The following is a 23,270-nucleotide window of genomic DNA, read 5'->3' on the forward strand; positions in this document are numbered from 1 at the left end:
GTTACCCATCTATTTACTTTAGAGCATGCTTGGGTATTGAATGACCAATTAATCAATTTGTTGTGTATCCGGAATAATTTAAACCAATTTTGTCAGCAAAGGAGAGACATGTCCTGCAATATGTTTATGATTTAGACATATAGGCTGTAATAAAAGTAAAATAAATATTAGACGACATCCTGCTATGCGATTTACCAATGTCGAATGCATCTGTTTAATCATTACGCCTACGTTTTAATGTTTTTGCCTAAAATTATTATAATTCCCTGTCCATCAAACACCTCCCGTTTCCCCCAAACGAACAATAAGCATATTTGCTTGCAATACAGCTGATAACCTTCTAGAAGTTGTGCGCACGAATGGTGTGAGATTGGCGTGGAGATATGCACACTTCCCGTCAAGTTCAAAACTAATAAATACCAACCTTTGCGGGAAAACTGGCGCACACAAGATTTAGAGTATTTTTGTGCGCACGCACCTTTGATAAATGAGGCTCCTGGACAGCAGCGTCTTTGTAAGCCACTGGAAGCCTATCCAAGCAGCCTCTTACAAATCACGACCAATACATTAGTGAAGGAGGGACTTGGTACTGCTTGTGTTGGTGGCTGCTTTACAGTCAGAGGGACCCGGGACTTAGTCTGGTACACTTCACTTTTCCCAGGATTTGCGTTTGTAGTAGCCTATATCTGAGCGACAACACCATCTTCTACTACTACACAGATAAACGACCCGTCAAATCACCATGAAGAATCCAATGTTCTGGGTTTTGCTGACCGGAATGACCATTCTTCTGATTCAACAAGGTAGGCTATTTTAATTTTGCTGGAGAAATGGCAGGTGCCATTAGTTTTATAGCTATTGCATTATCATGTAGCATATATTAGGTGAGCGCGCACCTATTCTAGAGATGCGCGCGCTTTTTATATAGGCTATTGTAGACCCCTTACATATTGCGTGGATCCGAGATTTGACATCACATGCCAAAAAAAGTGGCAGCGTAGACCAAGCGATTAGTGTGAGACTTGACTGTCATGATGTTGGTGGCCTTAGTTATCAAGGGATTTCGAGGTTTGTCTTACTAGTATAGCTCCAAGTGCTTGTAAACCCAATTAAGGCTACATTATGAATACGTCCCCTATCATTGCTTCTGATGCAGCAATTTGTCTGTCTCTTGATGCACCTTGTGACTCTTCCCGCCGAGCTTATTGACGCATTGTAAATCTCACTCTGACAGGAGGACTTTGCGTAAAGTTGATTAAGTATTAGTGGTTAATCCGCATCAACAACGTGTTCAGGCCATCGAAGTTAAGCCAGGCAACCCCCCGTGATTGGAAATGCGACATTTGCTATTGAGGGAGTATCCTAGCCTACTTCATTAGTGACATGTGGCATGTTTCTAATGTTTTCTCTGTAGGCCTAAGTGTTGTGGGCAGCTTCACTGAATGTTTTTCTATTAGCCAACAAGTTGCTTCTTCACATAGTCCATATGTTTTAATATTTTAGTAAATACAGTAGAATCTTTTTACCTGGGGCGGTAGGTAGCCTAGAGAGTGTTTGGCCAGTAACCGAAAGAACGCTGGTTCGAATCCCCGAGCCGACTAGGTGAAAAATCTGTCGATGTTCCTGTGACAAAAATGGAAACGTTATAGACTCCATCAATCAAATTTAATCACCTGTCTTGTTATGCGCCATCATGAGAATGCCAAGGCAAGTGAGAATGGGATACATTAGGCAATGTAGCCTTGTAGATGAGCAGTTTGGTAATCAGTTTTTTTTTTGTGTAAGTGACATACGGTATGCCACTTACAAAAAAAGCAGATTACCAAACTGCTCATCCACTAGCCTACATTGCCTAATGTATCCAATTCTCACTTGCCTTGGCATTCTCATGATGGCACATTAGAGAGCCACAACAATGTGTAGAGGACAGGGATGTCCTTTGTGGAAATCAGCCCTATGACAATTTCCCCCTCCAACCACTCGGCTCTGTGTGTTGAGAATTGAGTGCATTAGATGAGCACAAGTGGCAAGGCTGTGCCTCGTTGTCTAGGAGGCTGAGCAGGCTTGTGTTTTCCTCCCCTCTACCCCCTCCCTCTTCCCCCTCCTCTCCCTTGAGCCTCTCTGTGTGGCTCCGAGGCAGATCTGGCCGAGCGTTGCCAGGATGCAGCACATATTCCTGTGGCGCTCCGGCCAAGATCCTCGCAGGTCCTGTCTATTGTGTCCCCCAGTCCTTCCACCAGCCTGCCTCAGCCAAAGGCGAGAATTATTGGTGGTTAAATCGAAATTTGGAGCAACAGCTGTTGTTCGACTTCCAACCGAGAGTGCGGGGGGGGGGGGGGGGGGGTAAGCATCGTGAGGGTGTTAAGCTTCCCATGTGAAAAGACATGAAGATCATTGCTGATGAGTAGAGTGTCCTTTTCTTATAACAAGGCTACTTAATAGAGATCCCCTCCCCTGGCAAAATATGCTGTTTTAGTGCGCCCTCCCTGTGGAAAGTTTACATTTGTACATTTTAGCAGACGCTTTTATCCAGAGCGACTTAGGGTTAAGTGCCTTGCTCAAAGGCACATCTACCAATTTTTCACATAGTTGGCTAAGGGATTTGAACCAGCGACCTTTCAGTCACTGTTCCAACGCTCTTTCAGTCACTGTTCCAACGCTCTTATCCACTATAGGCTACCTGCCACCCTGTCAGTCTATGCCCACTGTGCCCATCTCTTTGTACACAATGCACATAATACCTTATAGTGCTTTTGAAAAATGAATCAATGAGCATAACACACAGATGGAACACTATTACTAGCCAAATCTGACCAATCTGCATTGAAAAGTGATGTTTAAAATTTGACGAGAAAGAGGAACATGACCAATTCACATTGAAAAGTGAGGACGTTATACTATAGAACCCCAGAAATGACCTATTATTTTCCTTTGCTTTAAGTTGTGCAATTTTGTTGCAAGAAAGTGCCATTTTATTGGGTTCGCCCTCATTTTTCCAAAGTGACACTTCCCCTGTGCTTCCCAGCACAATATGTTATTAAGCAAATTAGGTGCATTAGGTGCAGATGAGGATCGTGAATAATTAAACACCGGTTACTACCCAGATGTGAAATTGCCACTTTGCCCGTTTCATCAAAATAACAACAGGGCTTGCTCATTTCCTGAAGGTGCAAATTATAAGTGAGAGGTTTTTAGAGGTCATAGTTATATTAGTGGCACATTTGTCACTGTTGTTTGGGACAATTTATTGTCGCAGCATTACAGTATTATAGCACAATATTTCAACACTCATACATGTTTGTAACTTGTTGATGTGCTTGTGCTCTGTAGACACTTCTTTGTCATTTCAATCCAATCATATATAAAACTGTCTATTGAAACACCATCAGGTGTGCATCAGAGGTGGTCTGTAAACCCGATTGCATGATGAGCAACCTTGTCTGAGACCTGACTTGTGTTAGCTCCCCGAGTGAATGTCTAAGCTTTAGCTCAGGGGACTAACACAGTCTTGTGGCACGCAGGAGACAAACCCTGGTTGGTCACATATAGAATCTGCTAATTATCAGGAAAAATATTCACAATGCTTAAGCCTACCCTTTGGCATGACATTGCCAATGCTATTGACTGCCATAAAAGTATACTCACTATTCAAATGGGATGTCGATATTTTATCAGTAAATAGCTAAGAAATATGATGCGAAAAGATTCCAAATATTTGCTTCTTGCAGCTTTTCCAAACCAAAGACATTTAATTAATTAACATAAACTCTTCACCTCAAATCCATATTAATTTAACGTGTGCACAAATTGCATTCTAAAGCCGTTAAATGTGTCTTCCCGGGAATATCAATGTGCTGAATTAGCCCCGTCCTCGTTGCAATTGGCTCTCTGCTTCCTTGAAAGAAAAAAACGCTGCACTGTCATTATGCCACATTATTATTATTATTAGTGTTATTGTTATTATTTTTATAATTTTTTTTGACAATTTGTTTTTTATTGTTTTTCCACAGCGCCCCACAAACAACACAAAACAAAGACAAATCTACCACTGTACAACACATTCCCCAAGGTGATCAACATATGATTTCCAAATTTTGGGGGTTTTGTTTAACTTTATAATATACACTGAACAGAGACTTAAACGCAACATGTAAAGTGTTGGTCCCATGTTTCATGTGCTGAAATAATAGATCCCAGAAATGTTCCATATGCACAAAAAGCTTATTTCGATCAAATTTTGTGCACAAATGTACAGTATATACATCCCTGTTAGTGAGCATTTCTCCTTTGCCAAGATACTCCATCCATTCTATTTATTTATCTAGGCAAGTCAGTTAAGAACAAATTCTTATTTTCAATGACGGCCTAGAAACAGTGGGTTAACTGCCTTGTTCAGGGGCAGAACAACAGATATTAGCTTGTCAGCTCGGGGATTTGATTTTGCAACCTTTCGGTTACAAGTCTAACGCTCTAACCACTAGGCTACCTGCTGCCCCATTTGGCAGGTGTGGCATATCAAGAAGCTGATTAAACAGCATGATCATTACACAGGCGCACGTTGTGCTGGCCATGATAAAAGGCCACTCTAAAATGTGCAGTTTTGTCACACAACACAATGCCACAGCTGTCTCAAATTTTGAGGGTGTGTGCAATTGGCATGCTGACTGCAAGAATGTCTACCAGAGCTATTGCCAGAGAATTGAATGTTAATTTCTCTACCATAAGCCACCTCCAGCGTCATTTTAAAGAATTTGGCAGTACTTCCAACCGGCCTCACAACCATGCATGGCGTCTGGCGAGTGGTTTGCTGATGTCAACATGCCCCATGATGGCGGTGGGGTTATGGTATGGGCAGGCATAAGCTACGGACAAAGAACACAATTGCATTTTATCGATGGCAATTTGAATGCACAAAAATACTGTGACGAGATCCTGTTGCCCATTGTGAAGCCCATGTTTTAAAGATATCTGTGACCAACAGATGCATATCTGTATTCCCAGTCATGTGAAATCCATAGATTAGTGCCTAATGAATTCATTTAAATTGACTCATTTCCTCATATGAACTGTAACTCAGTAAAATATTTGAAATTGTTGCTTGTTGCGTTTATATTTTTGTTCAGAATACAAAATCTAACGGTATATAGCTAGATTGTTCATTTGAAATATAGTATCTGTGACCAATGATTTTCCTCAATTTCTTACTTTAGATCTGTTTCCCATTTTTTCCTTGTAGGTTCTGAACCATCAGGTAGAGTTTCAATCAACCCTTGATATAACTTGGAAATCATCTTCTTTTGGTAATTCAAAAATATTTCTGAGTTGTATGATAAGACAGATAAGATGACGCCGACAGATATGCCAGCTCTGCTTCTAGCTCTTAAGCAACTTTGCAGTATTTTTTGTGTGTGTTATTTCTTACATTATTAGCCCAGAATTTGTTTTGTGTTATTACATACAGCGGGAAATAAGTTTTGGATATCAGCGCGCCAGTAACTCAGCAGAATTACAACCAGAAATACAACTTTCCCGAATTGGATCCTATGTTCGTACCCCCCAGGGCAATTGAAATTATTCCAGAGGCTGCTCTAAAACACCCCTGGTGGAGATAAGGTATTCGGAGTGGATTGTAGTCTGACTCAGGAGGCGTGCACACCATCCACCACTTCCGAGTATATGACTCGGTAATGTTCAGTCTCTGGATAATAAAGTAGATGAGCTCAGGGCGAGGATCTCCTTCCAGATTGACACCAGGGATTGTAACATACTCTATTCCACGGAAACATGGTTCTCTCTGGATATACTGTCCCCGTCCATTCAGCCATACTCCATGTTGCTGCTCCCTTTCTATAGGCAGAAACTCATACAGGAAGTACCCATGCTAAGGTCTATTCAATGCTGGTCTGACCAATCGGAATCCATGCTTCAAGATTGTTTTGATCACGCGGACTGGGATATGTTCCGGGTAGCCTCTGAGAATAACACCAGAAAGTGTATAGCGGATGTTGTTCCAATTGTGACTATTAAATCCTACCCAAATCAGAAACCTTGGATAGATGGCAGCATTTGGGCAAAACTGAAAGCGCGAACCACCTCATTTAACCATGGCAAGGTGACTAGGAATATGGTGGAATACAAACAGTGTACTTATTCCCTCCGTATGGCAATCAAACAGACAAAACGTCAGTACAGAGACAAAGTGAAGTCGCAATTCAACGGCTCAGACACGAGACATATGTGGCAGGGTCTATAGACAATCACGGATTACAAAGGGAAAACCAGCCATGTCGCGGACACCGACGTCTTGCTCCCGGACAAGCTAAACACCTTCTTCGCCTGCATTGAGGATAACACACTCCCAAGGACTGTGGGCTCTGATTCTCCATGGCCGACCTGAGTAAAACATTTAAACGTGTTAAACCTCACAAGGCTGCCAGTGCAGACTGCATCCCTAGCCACGTCCTCATAGCATGCGCAGATGAGCTGGCTGGAGTGTTTATGGAACATGCCCCTATTCACATCAGCGGGACCGCAGCGAAGAAGGTGGAAAGCTCCTCAGCGTACACATCACTGACGGCAAACTGAAAAACAGCTTCTATCTTAAGGCCGTCAGACTGTTAAATAGCCATCACTAGCCGGCTTCCAGCCGATTATGCGATTATGTTAAGACAGCGCCGAGCCACAAGAAACCATACAGACATTTTCCAGCCAAGGAGAGGACTCACAAAAGTCAGAAATAGCGATTAAATGTGGCTCAGTTGGTAGAGCATGGTGTTTGCAATGCCAGGGTTGTGGGGTCGATTCCCACGGGGGACCAGTACGGAGAAAAAAATGTAATTAATCACTTACCTTTGATCTTCGTCTAATGGCACTCCCAGGACTCCATGTTACGCAATAAATGTTCGTGTTGTTCGATAATGTCCCTCTTTATGTCCAAAAACCTCCATTTTGTTGGTGCGTTTAGTTCAGTAATCCAAAGGCACAAAGCGCGCTCTCAACATCCAGACGAAAAGTAAAAAAAGTACAATAAAAGTTCGTAGAAACATGTGAAACAATGTTTAAAATCAATCCTCAGGTTGTTTTTGTCATAAATAATCAATAATGTTTCAACCGGACAAAAGCTTCATCAATAGAAAAGGAGAAACAAGAAAGGCGCACTCCCGATCACGCGTTGGACTCATGTCTGTAAATTTCCACTGTCCACTCATTGAAAGTGCTGTATCTCCCTCATTTTTCAGAGTAAAAGCCTGAAACAATGCCTAAAGAGTTGCCGTATATAGAAGAAGCCATAGAGATCATGAACTGGGTCCTAAGTCTTTGTATGGTGGATATGCTTTCAATGGAAAAACAGCCTTTCAAAATAATAGTACTTCCTGGATGGATTTTCCTCAGGTTTTCACCTGCGATATCAGTTCTGTTATACTCACAGACATTATTTTAACAGTTTTGGAAACCTTAGAGTGTTTTCTATCCAAATCTACTATTATTATTTGCATATCCTAGCTTCTGGGCCTGAGTAGCAGGAAGTTTAATTTGGGCACGCTTTTCATCCAAAATTCCGAATGCTGCCCCCACCCTAGTGAAGTTAAATAATGTATATACTGTATTCTATTATTTTTGTCAATTCCACTCCAACATTGCTCAATCTAATATTTATATTTCTTAATTCCATTCTTTAATTTTTAGATTTGTGGGAATTGTTGTGAATCATTTTTAGATACTACCCCACTGTTAGATACTACTGCACTTTTGGAGCTAGGAACACAAGCATGTCACTACACCCGCAATAACATCTACTAAATATGTGTATGTGACCAATACAATTTTATTTTATTTTAAGGACTTAAAAAATGTACCTTGGATAATCCAAATCTTTTTTGTAATTGATTGAATAACAGTAGAGATCCTTCATAAAATTCATGATGGCACTTTGGAACCAAGACTTAAAGGTGTTGTCAACACTGCTGGTAAGGCAGGGTTATTCCAAATAGGGGTATCTGGCGATATCGATTCTCTCCACCTCATTAATTTATTTACATTTTCCCAAATACGGATGGAATTGAGAATCATTGGATGGTCTGTTTTTTTCTTCAACACCTTGGACCAAAAGTAGTGAAAATATTTACGATCATAAGGTAAAACATGTATGGCTTCAATATTCCTCCATGCACAAGGATAGTCTGCTGTCCATTGTTTAAGTGAACGCAGGTGTGCAGCCCAGTAATACATCTTTACGTGAGGTAGTTCAAGACTTTCAGCTTTATAGGGTAAGTCTAAAACAGTCAATTTGACTCTTTAGATCTTTCCATTCCAAATAAAGTTGGGGAGCGTTTATTTATTCAAACAGTTGGTTGGAATTTAAACTGGCAGGGCCTGGAATAAATACATCAACCTTGGTAGTATATTAATTTTGATTATTTTGACCCTACTTAACATAGAAATAGGGAAAGGTCTCCATCTCTGAACAACAGATGCAATTTGATCTAAAAGGAAAATGATAGATTTTATATGCCTCTTCCAGAATGCATGGTATCAGTACACCCAGATATTTCACATGTCTTTGTCCATTTCCACTTAAATTGACTTTCTAAACTTGAGAAGTCATAATTAGAAATGGGAATTATTTTAGTTCTCCCAATTCACTTTGAATCCTGATACTGAACCATATTTGTCCAACAGTAGTCAAATAAATGACAGAGAATGTTCTTGTTCAGATAAATAAAGTAAAATGACATCTGCATACAATGATATCACATGTTGATCACCAATCTCTATGCCCCAGATTGAGACATGAGTTATAATGATTGACGCTAAGGATTCTGGCAAAGGAAATAAATAACTAGACATAGAGCATCCCTGTTTTGTCCCTCTTGATAACTTAAATGATTCAGAGATCTGTCCAGTTGTTCGTATAGATGTTTCAGGGATTTATACAATAGCTCAATCCAGGAAAGAAATACAACACCAAAACCAAACTTTTTTTAAGGCAGCCACCAAATATGCCCATTCCACCCTATCAAATGTTTTTTTAGCATCTATTGATACTGCCACTTTTGGAAAGTTTGCGTTCTTAGCATGATGAATTATATGGAAAAACGGCTGAAGCTGATTGAAGACATCCTCTTCCGTATAAACCCTGTTTGATCTGAGTAAATTTACTTTTGTATTACTGTTTCTATACAAAAAGCCAATACCATAGCAATGAATTTGTAATCCACATTCAAGAGGAATAATGGTTGGAAGGATACTGGTTGGAATGGATCCTTATCTTTCTTTTAAAGTAGGGTGATTGTAGCCAAACATAGTGACTGGGGAAGTACATTTTTCTGTCAAGCTGCTATGAGCATAAGTAATATAGGCTTTAGTAATTTGGGATGAAAGTGTCTATACAATTCCACTGGGAATCCATCAGTACCAGGAGATTTCCCATTTTGTAAATTATTGATGGCCTCCAACAATTCACCTGGGGTTTCTATCAATATACATTTTCTCTTGTTCACTTATTGGTATTATTATTAAGGAAATTGTCTATATCCTCCTTTGAACTTCTGTTTTTTGGATTGATACAGTTTGTGATAAAATGTTTTATTAAAGACTGAGTTGATTTCAGAAGGATCCATTGTTATGCTACCATCTTGGATTTGAATGCTATGGATGGTACGTTCCTCTTCCTCTTTTTTAATTTGCTAATAAATTAAAGGTGAACTTACACCTTGTTAAACGTATTGTTGCTTTGATTCTATGGCAGCAATCTCTGCAGATCAGGTGTTTATTGTGTTATATTCAAGCTTCAAAGTATCAACTGTTGAAGTGTGCTAGCATTTCTATCTAACTGTGTTTTCTTTCTAAGTTGTGAATTTTCTGTTCTAGTATTTTTAATTCGTTATGGGTCTTATTTTTCTTTTGTGAAGAGCAAGACATCATACAACCTCTCATATGTGCTTTGAGACCTTCGCAGACAACAGATGGGCATACTAAATGATCAACATTTATTTCCAAAAGCATCCCGGAGTCGCCTCTAAACTGTTGACATTGAGACTGGTGTTTTGCAGGTACTATTTAATGAAGCTGCCAGTTGAGGACTTGTGAGGCGTCTGTTTCTCAAACTAGACACTCTAATGTACTTGTCCTCTGGCTCAGTTGTGCCCTGGGGCCTCCCACTCCTCTTTCTATTCTGGTTAGAGCCAGTTTGCGCTGTTCTGTGAAGGGAGTAGTGCACAGCGTTGTATGAGATCTTCAGTTTCTTGGCAATTTCTTGCATGGAATAGCCTTCATTTCTCAGAACAGGAATGGACTGACGAGTTTCAGAAGAAAGTTATTTTTGAGCCTATAATCGAACCCACAAATGCTGATGCTCCAGATACTGAACCAGTCTAAGAAGATCAGTTTTATTGCTTAGGGAATCATCACAACAGTTTTCAGCTGTGCTAACATATTTGCAAAAGGGTTTTCTAATGATCAATTAGCCTTTTAAAATGATAAACTTGGATTAGCTAGCACAACATGCCATTGGAACACAGGAGTGATGGTTGCTGATAAGGGGCTCTGTACGGCTTTGTAGATATTCCATAAAAAATCTGCCGTTTCCAGCTAGAATAGTCATTTACAACATTAACAATGTCTACACTGTATTTCTAATCAATTTGATGTTATTTTAATGGACAACAAAATGTGCTTTGATTTCAAAAACAAGGAAATGTCTAAATGACCCCAAACTTTTGAATGGTAGTGTAAGTATTCAGATCCTTTACTCAGTACTTTGTTGATGCGCCGATTACAGCCTCAAGTTTTCTTGGGTATGACGCTACAACCTTGGCACACCTGTATTTGGGGAGTTTCTCCCGTTCTTCTCTGCAGATCCTCTCAAGCTCTTTCAGATTGAATGGCGAGAGTCGCTGCACAGCTATTTTCAGGTCTCTCCAGGGATGTTCGATCGGGTTCAAGTCCGGGCTCTGGCTGGTTCACTCAAGGACATTCACAGACTTGTCCTGAAGCCACTTCTGCGTTGTCTTGGCTGTGTGCTTAGGGTTGTTGTCCTGTTGGAAGGTGAGCCTTCGCCCCAGTCTGAGGTCCTGAGCGCTACAGAGCAGGTTTTCATCAAGGATCACTCTGTACTTTGCTCTGACAGGTCTCCCAGTCCCTGCCGCTGTAAATCATCTCCACACCATGATGCTGCCACCACCATGCTTCACGGTAGGGATGGTGCGTGATTTACTCCAGATGTGACACTTCGCATTCAGGCCAAAGAGTTCAATCTTGGTTTCATCAGACCAGATAATCTTGTTTCTCATGGTCTGAGAGTCCTTTAGGTGCCTTTTGGCAAACTCCAAGCAGGCTGTCATGTGCCTTTTACTGAGGAGTCGCTTCCGTCTGGCCACTCTACCATAAAGGCCTGATTGGTGGAGTGCTACAGAAATGGTTGTCCTTCAATTGTAATTTACCACAGGTGGACTCCGATCAAGTTATAGCTCAGAGTCATATCTCCAAGTTATAGCTCCAATCAAGTTATAGTCTGGCTCAGAGCCTGGGGAACATGAGCCGTGTGTGTGTGAGTGTGTGTGTGCCTGAGTCACCAGCACTCTCTACCCCGTCGACTCCAACACCCTGCAGATTGCTGAGGTGGACAGGGGCAAATACTGGCGCAACCCCTTCAACAGCCTCGTTAGCCCATGGCAACTGGAGGAGTTTATTGTCATGGGTACTGACGTCATCAGGAACCAGAAGCTGGGGGCGGGAGCAGGCATAAGGTCCAGTAAGCACAGCCTGGCTGAGGTGTGAGTGCAGAAGATCTCAGAGATGGACACAGCTCAGCAGTACCACTGTCGCAACCACCTGGGCCACCTGCTCAACATGACTTTGCCAATTCCGATGTTACTGACAAGTTTCTGAACATATTACTGACGTGGTGCTGATCAAGGAGAGCTACAACTGCAGCAAGAGGGTGAATGGCAACTATATTGTAGTAGCTACTATATTGTAATCACTACATCCTATGGATTTGGATACTGCTTTAAAACCTGTTGGGGCTAGGGGGCAGTATTTGCACGGCCGGATAAAAAACATACCCGATTTAATCTGGTTACTACTCCTGTCCAGTAACTAGAATATGCATATAATTTGTATATTTGGATAGAAAACACTCTAAAGTTTCTAAAACTGTTTGAATGGTGTCTGTGAGTATAACAGAACTCATATGGCAGGCAAAAACCTGAGAAGATTCCATGCAGGAAGTGGAAATCTGATTTGTGGAATCACCTTCAACACTTTGCCTATGAAACAAACCGTGAGTTAGGATTCATTTAGCACTTCCTAAGGCTTCCACTAGATGTCAACAGTCTTTACAAAGTGGTTTGAGTCTTCTCCGGTAAAAACTGACCGAACGAGAGGCCTGTAAAGTTGGTCATAGGGGTGGGCCATTACTATTATGACGCAGGCACCTGTGGGTACCCTTTCATTCCGAAACGTTTAGTAAGACAATGCAATCGTCCGCCTTGAATATTATTGAAGCTCTGATTGACAAAGGCCCTAAAGATTTATGTTATACAACATTTGACATGTTTGAACGAACGTAAATATATATTTTTTGCACATTCGTGATGACAAGTCCCGTGATGACAAGTCCCGTACATTATGAGTAGCCTTCGGAACGCGCTAACAAGAAGGAGCTATTGGGACATAAATTATTAACTTTTTCGAACAAAACTACATTTGTTGTGGACCTGGGATTCCTGGAAGTGCCTTCTAATGAAGATAATCAAAGGTAAGGGAATATTTACAATAGTATATTTGATTTTAGATGAGTCCAAGATGGCGCTAACCTGTATCGCCTAGCCTATTTTTCTGAGCATAGCGGCTCGTTTATTGCAAAGTGTGATTTCCCAGTAAGGGCTAGGGGGCAGTATTGACACGGCTGGATAAAAAACATACCCGATTTAATCTGGTTACCACTCCTACCCAGTAACTAGAATATGCATATACTTATTACATATGGATAGAAAACACCCTAAATTTTCTAAAACTGTTTGAATGGTGTCTGTGAGTATAACAGAACTCAAATGGCAGGTCAAAACCTGAGAGATTCCTTTACAGGAAGTGGCCTGTCTGACCATTTCTTGAACTTCTTTTCCATCTCTATCATTTACTAAGGATCTCTGCTCTAACGTGACACTTCCCACGTCGTCCATAGGCGCTCAGAGCCCGGGAAAAAACAGAATGTCGTCATTCCAGCCCCAGGCTGAAACACATTATCGCCTTTCTCAAGTGGCCGATCAAGGGACACTGGGCTTATGCGCGTGACCCGACCGCCCCCGCCTTTGGGATTTTTTCCTCTGTTTGCCGAAAAGGAGATTCCCTGTCGGAATATTATCGCTTTTCTACGAGAAAAATGTCGTAAAAATTGATTTTAAACAGCGGTTGACATGCTTCGAAGTACGGTAATGGAATATTTAGAATTTTATTGTCACGAATTGCGCCATGCGCGCGACACTTCTTTACTATTTCGGATAGTGTCTGACGAACAAAACGCCGCTATTCGGATATAACGATGGATTATTTTGGACCAAACCAACATTTGTTATTGAAGTAGCAGTCCTGGGTGTGCATTCTGACGAAGACAACAAAAGGTAATCAAACTTTTATAATAGTAAATATGATTATGGTGAGTGCTAAACTTGCCGGGTGTCTAAATAGCGAGCCCGTGATGCCTGGGCTATGTACTTAGAATATTGCAAAATGTGCTTTCACCAAAAAGCTATTTTAAAATCGGACATATCGAGTGCATAGAGGAGGTCTGTATCTATAATTCTTAAAATAATTGTTATGCTTTTTGTGAACGTTTATCGTGAGTAATTTAGTAAAATGTTAGCGAATTCCCCGGAAGTTTGCGGGGGGTATGCTAGTTCTGAACGTCACATGCTAATGTAAAAAGCTGGTTTTTGATATAAATATGAACTTGATTGAACAAAACATGCATGTATTGTATAACATAATGTCCTAGGGTTGTCATCTGATGAAGATCATCAAAGGTGAGTGCTGCATTTAGCTGTCTTCTGGGTTTTGGTGACATTATATGCTGGCTTGAAAAATGGGTGTCTGATTATTTCTGGCTTGGTACTCTGCTGACATAATCTAATGTTTTGCTTTCGTTGTAAAGCCTTTTTGAAATCGGACAGTGTGGTTAGATTAACGAGAGTCTTGTCTTTAAATAGCTGTAAAATAGTCATATGTTTGAGAAATTGAAGTAATAGGATTTTTAACGTTTTGAAAATCGCGCCACAGGCTGCCAGTGGCTGTTACGTAGGTGGGACGCAAGCGTCCCACCTAGCCCATAGAGGTTAAATCTGGCAATGCGGTTGCATTCACGAGATGTTAATCTATAATTCTTTGAATGACAATATTACATTTTAACAATGTTTTCGAATAGTAATTTTGTAAATTGTAGCGCTGATTCACCGGAAGCATTTGAGGGAAAATATTTTCTGAACGTTACGCGCCGATGTAAAATGCTGTTTTTATATATAAATATGAACTTTATCGAACAAATAATGCATGTATTGTGTAACATGATGTCCTAGGAGTGTCATCTGATGAAGATTGTCAAAGGTTAGTGCTGCATTTAGCTGTGTTTTGGGTATTTGTGATGCATGCTAGTTGCTTTGAAAATGGCAGTGTGATTATTTTTGGCAGGGTACTCTCCTAACATAATCTAATGTTTTGCTTTTTGAAATCGGACAACATGGTTCGATTCAGGAGAGGTGTATCTATAAAATGGTGTAAAATAGTCATATGTTTGAGAAATTGAAGTTATAGCATTTATGAGGTATTTGTATTTCGCGCGACGCGATTCCACTGGCTGTTGACTAGGGTGGGACGCAAACGTCCCAGGTTCTCAGACAGGTTAAAGCAACTTTCTGCAGCATTAGTAAAGATGTGATCAATACATGTTGATGATTTCATTCCTGTGCTGTTTGTAACTAACCCTAGTACAGTGGCTTGTGAAAGTATTCACCCCCTTGGAATTTTTACTATTTTGTTGCCTTACAAACTGGAATTAAAATTCATTTTTGGGGGGTTTGTATCATTTGATTTACACAACATGCCTACCACTTTGAAGATGCAAAATATTTTTTCTTGTGAAACAAACAAGAAATAAGACAAAAAAACTGAAAACTTGAGCGTGCATAACTATTCACCCCCCCAAAGTCAATACTTTGTAGAGCCACCTTTTGCAGCAATTACAGCTGAAAGTCTCTTGGGGTTTGTCTCTATAAGCTTGGCACATCTAGCCACTGGAATTTTTGCCCATTCTTCAAATAAAAACTGATCCAGCTCCTTCAAGTTGGATGGGTTCCGCTGGTATACATCAATCTTTAAGTCATACCACAGATTCTCAATTGGATTGAGATCTGGGCTTTGACTAGGCCATTCCAAGACATTTAATTGTTTCCCCTTAAACCACTCGAGTGTTGCTTTAGCAGTATGCTTAGGGTCATTGTCTTGCTGGAAGGTGAACCTCTGTCCCAGTCTCAAATCTCTGGAAGCAAAAATTAAAGCAGGAACCACCAGTGACTCGATCAATAATAAAGTGGTCAGATGAATCAGATGCTAAGCTACAGCACTGTTTTGCTAGCACAGACTGGAATATGTTCAGGGATTCCTCAGATGGCATTGAGGAGTACACCACATCTGTCATTGGTTTCATCAATAAGTGCATTGATGATGTCGGCCACACAGTGACCATACATACATACCCCAACCAGAAACCATGGATTACAGGCAACATCCGCACTGAGCTAAAGGCTAGAGCTGCTGCTTTCAAGGAGTGGGACTCTAACCCGGAAGCTTATAAGAAATCCTGCTACGCCCTCCGACGACCCATAAAACAGGCAAAGCGTCAATACGTGTGCTCCCTCTCCGGCCTCTAGGTCACCAGGCTGCTCATTAGGGAGCACACCTGTCACCAGTGTTAGGCGCATAATGACACTCACATGTACTCCATAACCTCCTTGATTACCTGCCCTGTTATATATATGTCACTCCCTTTGGTTTCTTCCCCAGTCGTCAATGTTCCTGTTCTATGTCGGTGCGCTGTTTGTGTTTCTTGTTTTGTTAATTTATTTATTTCACTCTCTGAACTTGCTTCCCGACTCTCAGCGTACATCGTTACAACAGGACTAAGATCGAATCGTACTACACCCCCTTTACTGGCTTAAATAGCTGACCAATCAGCCCTTAGTAAACTTTTGGAAAAAATGGTGTTTGACCAGATACAATGCTATTTTACAGTAAACAAATTGACAACAGACTTTCATCATGCTTATAGGTAAGGACATTCATCATGCACGGCACTTTTTCAAATGACTTATGGCTTTACACCGCCTGCTATATTGTGGATAAAGAGTTACCTGTCTAACAAAACACAGAGGGTGTTCTGTAATGGAAGCCTCTCCAACATAAGTAAGTAAAGCCAGTGTGTCTTTGAGTAAAGCCAGTGTGTCTATGTATGCGGATGACTCAACACTACACATCAGCTATTTCAGCGACTGAAATGACTGCAACACTTAACAAAGAGCTGCAGTTAGTTTCAGAATGGGTGGCAAGGAATAAGTTAACTAAACCCTAAACCTCAACTAAATCTTGTGGCTACCTGGGCTACCTGCATTGACCCAATGATTTGGAAATTGAGCAAGTTGAGGTGACTCAACTACTTGGAGTTCTCTTGGATTGTAAACTCATGGTCAAAACATATTGATACAACAGTAGTTTAGATGACGAGAAGTCTGTCCATAATAAAGCACTGCTCTGCCTTCTTAACAGCACTATTAACAAGGCAGTTCATACTGGCCCTAGTTTTGTCACACCTGGACTACTATTCACTCTTGTGGTCAGGTGCCACAAAGATGTACTTACAAATTACAATTGGCTCAGAACAGGGCAGCACAGCTGGCCCCTGTTTACAATTTCAGCATCTTAGGCTGTATGGCATTTGAAATTCTAAATTCTTTTTATCCGCTGTTCTCTGGAGCTTTTCTCGCTTTTCTCATTTTGTTGTTGTTGACATTATCAGATATTTTCTTAATCTGCTTGAACAGTTTGTCATTGCCAGTGAGAATTTCTGTTATTAGTGTCTCTAAACTCACTTTGTCAGCTACTCTGTGGAGATTTCTGGTATGACGACCGTGTCCCCAAGCCATAAGACTGCTAAATAAGCCTGCTGAATAACTAATCAAATGGCTACCCGGGCTACCTGCATTGACCCTTTTTTGCACTAACTCTCTTGCACTGACTCTATGCACACACACTGGACTCTACCCACACATACTTACACTGACACCCCAACACACACACATGAACACGCACACACTACATATGCTCACACACATAACATGCGCACACATGCATACTGTCGACACACTCACACACATGCTTTCACACTCACCACATACTGTCTCTTATCTATCCTGTTGCCTAGTCACTTTACCGCTACCTATATGTACTGTACATGCAGTGGTTCTTCTTGTAAAAGTTGCGTCATACTGCAGCAAATGAAAAACAAAACCCTCAGGGTTTCCATTAGGAAAATGTGGTGCTGTACAACCTGACGGTCGGGAGTAGGCTAGAGTACTAAGAGCATAACATTTCCACACCCTAATTGTAGTCTAACCAATACCCAAACAGACCTTTATTTAGCAAAGCAAGTCAGTTAAGAACAAATTCTATGTACAATGATGGTCTACACCAGCCAAACCTGGATGACGCTGGGCCAATTGTGCGCTGCCCTAAGGGACTTACAATCACGGCCAACCTAACTAAGAATTACATTTGACAATACAATTCTCCCCCTACCCCCCTTCTCGGAAAGAGTCTATTGTCCTGCTAATATCCTGTAATGGCGCTTGTTCCTCGCCTTCTTCAATGCATCATTCTCCGCCTGACTCTCTGCCAATGACGAGTGACTCTCCGCCAATACCGCCTGGCTCTGGACCAATGCATCAGCTGTCGCCCGTATCTCTGCCCACAGATAATGTTTCTCTTTCGGATGTTAAGGGTGGAGTTTGGGGCGGGGTGAGGAGTACTGGAAAAGTGTGACTTTCAGGTTACAATAGGCCATAAGTATACAGCAGATCGCCGATTGTCCTCACTTTAACCTCTCTAGGCTAGGCGGGACGAATTCGTCCCACCTACGTTACAGCCACTGCTATCCTGTGGCGCGATTTTCAAAACCTTAAAAATCCTATTACTTCAATTTCTCAAACATATGACTATTTTACAGCCATTTAAAGATAAGACTCTCGTTAATCTAACCACACTGTCCGATTTCAAAAAGGCTTTACAACGAAAGCAAAACATTAGATTATGTCAGCAGAGTACCAAGCCAGAAATAATCAGACACCCATTTTTCAAGCCAGCATATAATGTCACCAAAACCCAGAAGACAGCTAAATGCAGCACTCACCTTTGATGATCTTCATCAGATGACAACCCTAGGACATTATGTTATACAATACATGCATGTTTTGTTCAATCAAGTTCATATTTATATCAAAAACCAGCTTTTTACATTAGCATGTGACGTTCAGAACTAGCATACCCCCGCAAACTTCCGGGGAATTCGCTAACATTTTACTAAATTACTCACGATAAACGTTCACAAAAAGCATAACAATTATTTTAAGAATTATAGATACAGACCTCCTCTATGCACTCGATATGTCCGATTTTAAAATAGCTTTTTGGTGAAAGCACATTTTGCAATATTCTAAGTACATAGCCCAGGCATCACGGGCTCGCTATTTAGACACCCGGCAAGTTTAGCACTCACCATAATCATATTTACTATTATAAAAATTTCATTACCTTTTGTTGTCTTCGTCAGAATACACACCCAGGACAGCTACTTCAATAACAAATGTTGGTTTGGTCCAAAATAATCCATCGTTATATCCGAATAGCGGCGTTTTGTTCGTGCGTTCCAGACACTATCCGAAATAGTAAAGAAGTGTCACGCGCTTGGCGCAATTCGTGACAATAAAATTCTAAGTATTCCATTACCGTACTTCGAAGCATGTCAACCGCTGTTTAAAATCAATTTTCACGACATTTTTCTCGTAGAAAAGCGATAATATTCCGACAGGGAATCTCCTTTTCGGCAAACAGAGGAAAAAATCCCAAAGGCGGGGGCGGTCGGGGTCACGCGCATAAGCTAGTGTCTCTTGATCGGCCACTTGAGAAAGGCGATAATGTGTTTCAGCCTGGGGCTGGAATGACGACATTCTGTTTTTTCCCGGGCTCTGAGCGCCTATGGACGACGTGGGAAGTGTCACGTTAGAGCAGAGATCCTTAGTAAATGATAGAGATGGAAAAGAAGTTCAACAAATGGTCAGACAGGCCACTTCCTGTAAAGGAATCTCTCAGGTTTTGACCTGCCATTTGAGTTCTGTTATACTCACAGACACCATTCAAACAGTTTTAGAAAATTTAGGGTGTTTTCTATCCATATGTAATAAGTATATGCATATTCTAGTTACTGAGTAGGAGTGGTAACCAGATTAAATCGGGTATGTTTTTTATCCAGCCGTGTCAATGCTGCCCCCTAGCCCTAACAGGTTAATTATGCTGTAACAACATACTATAGCACCATGACCAGGATCCTCATTTAATTTAAGTGAGCAGACTAGGGCTTTCAGGAGGAATGGGGAAATCTACTGGAGACATTTCAAAAATACTGGTAGAATTGGGGATTTTGGTCACGGACAGTGCTATTCACAAACACTATCATCAGATGCCTGTGTTACGCCAAACGCAAAAGCCTGGGAAAATGAACAGGTACAGTAAGCTACAATACTGTAAAGTAAGCCTAATAATGCAAAACAATAATGCTTACATAAATCGACTGCTGGTATTTACTGTATGCTGCACATTTTTACGTTGTATTCCATTTCCAGCAAGACTATTCAAGCGATCGACTCACTAATGGATGAAGATGCGCTCTGCAAAGGCCATCAAAATTGCTACAGAAAAAAGGAAGAAGATCAAGCATACTGAGTCCCAAGCATCCCCTCAAACTCCATGTGTGGGGGGAAATTTTTCGCCAGGGACCAGGCCCATATTTGATTTTTTATTGTAAGTTTAGCTATTTACAAAGCAAAATGAACATAAAATATAGCAATTTTTCATTTATTTAACCCCTGGTCGGGCACGGGACGGACATCCAGCGAAAAATCCTATCGCCATTAGCATAACAAAATGTAAAACATTTTTTTTTTCAAATATAGGACTATGTTATATCGTTTTATAGATACACCTCTCCTGAATCGAACCACGTTGTCCGATTTCAAAAAGGCTTTACAGCAAAAGCAAAACATTAGATTATGTTAGGAGGAGTAGTAGGAGACTCAAACCACTTTGTAAAGACTGGGGACATCTAGTGGAAGCAATAGGAAGTGCTCAATGAACCATTGCTCACGGTGTGATTTATAGGCAAAGTGATGAAGTTGAGTCCGCAATTCAGAATTCCACATCCTGTTACGATCGGTCTCAGGGTTTTGACTGCCATATGAGTTCTGTTATACTCACAGACACCATTCAAACAGTTTTAGAAACTTTAGGGTGTTTTCTATCCACAAGTATTAATTATATGCATATCCTAGCTTCTGAGTTTGAGTAGGAGGCCGTTTAAAATGGGCACACATTTTTTTCAAAAATCGCTGTAGCGCCCCCTATCCTAGGCGACCGTCAAGAGGTTAACTAGGCAAGTAAGTTAAGAACAAATTCTTATTTAGAATGCCGGCCTATCCCGGCAAAACCCAGATGACGGTGGGCCAATTGTGTGCCGCCCTATGGACTCCCAATCACAGCTGGATGTGATACAGCCTGGATTCAAACCAGGGACTATAGTGATGCCTCTTGCACTGAGATGCAGTGCCTTAGACCACTGCGCCACTCGGGAGCCATAACCAATATGACCAATATATATATATATATTTTTTCAGGACATTAACCTTGTGTGTTCTCTTGTTTTCTACTGTTCTGTAGTTTCGACCCAATGATTCGTCTGACAAACAAAGACATTTGCGTCCTGCAGGCCCAGGCATGGATCAAAGCTGGCGAGAGTATTTGTTTCATTATTTTATTTAAGAAAGCATAAAGATGTTGATGAAGAAGCCACATTTTCCTTGGGATCCATCCTCGTTGGTATTCTGTCGAACCATGCATTTTTTCAGTGCGGCCCGTTGTCCTGCCCTTTGTCCACTGATCTCCACGGATGGTTGTCGGCATGGTTGTACGTTCTTCAAAAACGCATTTACGTTTTTAGTACACAATTATCGATTGTGTTACACAGTATGCCTACACATTGATAGGCAATATACATTTTTTTTTAAGAAAATGCACTGAAAACAAAATACCTTTAATTTTGGTGATCCTCTCAGCTTCGGCTCATAATGGGTGGATGGTTGGCTTATTTTGTATTCCAATGTATTGAATGAATGTATTAACCTCTTGACGGTCACCTAGGATAGGGGGCGCCACAGCGCATTTTGAAAAAAAATTGTGCCCATTTTAAACGGCCTACTACTCAAACTCAGAAGCTAGGATATGCATATAATTAATACTTGTGGATAGAAAACACCCTAAAGTTTCTAAAACTGTTTGAATGGTGTCTGTGAGTATAACAGAACTCATATGGCAGTCAAAACCCCGAGACAGATCGAAACAGGAAGTGGAATTCTGAATTGCGAACTCAACTTCATCACGTTGCCTATTAATCACACCGTGAGCTATGGTTCATTGAGCACTTCCTATTGCTTCCACTAGATGTCCCCAGTCTGTACAAAGTGATTTGAGTCTCCTACTGTGAACACTGAATGAATGACACGCTGTGGAACGTGGTCACACGGAGAGGGCCATCACCATTATGACGCCGGCGTCCCTGGTTACACTCCCCTTTCGAAACGTTTTGAAACACAATGCAATCATCCTCATTGAATCTTATTGGCTCTCTTGTTGAAAAACGCCCTGAAGATTTATGTTATACAACGTTTGACATGTTTGAACGAACCTAAATGGGAAAAAAATGCATTTTCTTGAAATGGCTGTCCCGCGGCCGACGGAGCATTTGGATCAGCTTTCAGACGCGCTAACAAGAACAAGCTCTTGGAACATAAAGGAGTAATTTTTTCGAACAAAAATACATTTGTTGTGGACATGGGATTCCTGGAAGTGCTTTCTGATGAAGACAACCAAAGGTAAGGGATTATTGACAATAGTATACAAGACTAGATGTGATATGCGATTGTTCCAAGATGGCGCTGACCTGTAACGTTAGCCTATTTTTCAGAGTATCGCATCCCCTTTCATCGCAAAGTATGATTACCCAGTAAAGTTAATTTTAAATCAGGCATTACAGGTGCTTTCAAGAGATATTCATCTATAAATCTTAGAATGACAATATTACATTTTAAAAATGTTTTCGAATAGTAATTTAGTAAATTGTAGCTCTGTTTCATCGGATGCATTTGAGGGAAAATAGTTAGTCATCGTTACGCACCGATGTAAAATTCTGTTTTTATATATAAATATGAACTTTATCGAACAAAAGAATGCATGTATTGTGTAACATGATGTCCTAGGTGTGTCATCTGATGAAGATTGTCAAAGGTTAGTGCTGCATTTAGCTGTTTTTTGGTTATTTGTGATGCATGTGGTTGTTCGGAAAATGGCTATGTGGCTACTTTTACGATATACTCCTCTAACATAATCTAATAAATATCTATAAAACGATATAATTTGAAGAAAAAAAATTGAAAAAAAAATTATTACATTTTGTTATGCTAATGGCGATATGATTTTTCGCTGGAGGCCGCACAGGGGTTAATTACAGTCATTTATCATTCTCATTCTCGGACTGGAAACGTTGATTGCAGAGTTCACGATCTCATTTTCAAGTCCTTGTTTAAAAATAATGATATTTTTGAGATGATTTTCTTTTCAAATAATCGAAAGTGAGTGATTGTAATCTGAATAAAGGCCTAAATAATATTTATTAAGGCCAAAATATTTATTTCTGTTTCTAGAGGGAGAGAAACTAAAAGCTCACCATGCCTATTTTTTGGACAAGGACTTCCTGGCCGGCCAAACCCTCCTCTAACCCAGATGATGCTGGGACAATTGTGCGTCGCCTCATGGGTCTCCCAGTTGCGGCCGGCTCGGGTATCGAACCAGCATCTGAAGCAATGCAGTTTCCACTGTAACGCAGTGTCTTAGACCGCTGC

General features: G+C 40.8%; 1 protein-coding gene across 1 annotated transcript in view; it reads left to right on the forward strand.

The window, feature by feature from the left end:
- Positions 1-378: 378 nt before the first annotated feature.
- LOC106567646 (opioid-binding protein/cell adhesion molecule) overlaps positions 379-23,270 on the forward strand; it is a 613,793-nt gene continuing 590,901 nt past the window's right edge. The window contains exon 1 of the mRNA XM_082960288.1: positions 379-803. Coding sequence (XP_082816414.1) covers positions 743-803 — 61 coding nt within the window. The 5' untranslated portion in view covers positions 379-742. The remainder of the gene's footprint in view (positions 804-23,270) is intronic.

The sequence above is a fragment of the Salmo salar genome, chromosome 13, assembly GCF_965601325.2.
Source record: "Salmo salar chromosome 13, fSalSal1, whole genome shotgun sequence".
NCBI classification, from domain to species: Eukaryota; Metazoa; Chordata; class Actinopteri; order Salmoniformes; family Salmonidae; genus Salmo; species Salmo salar.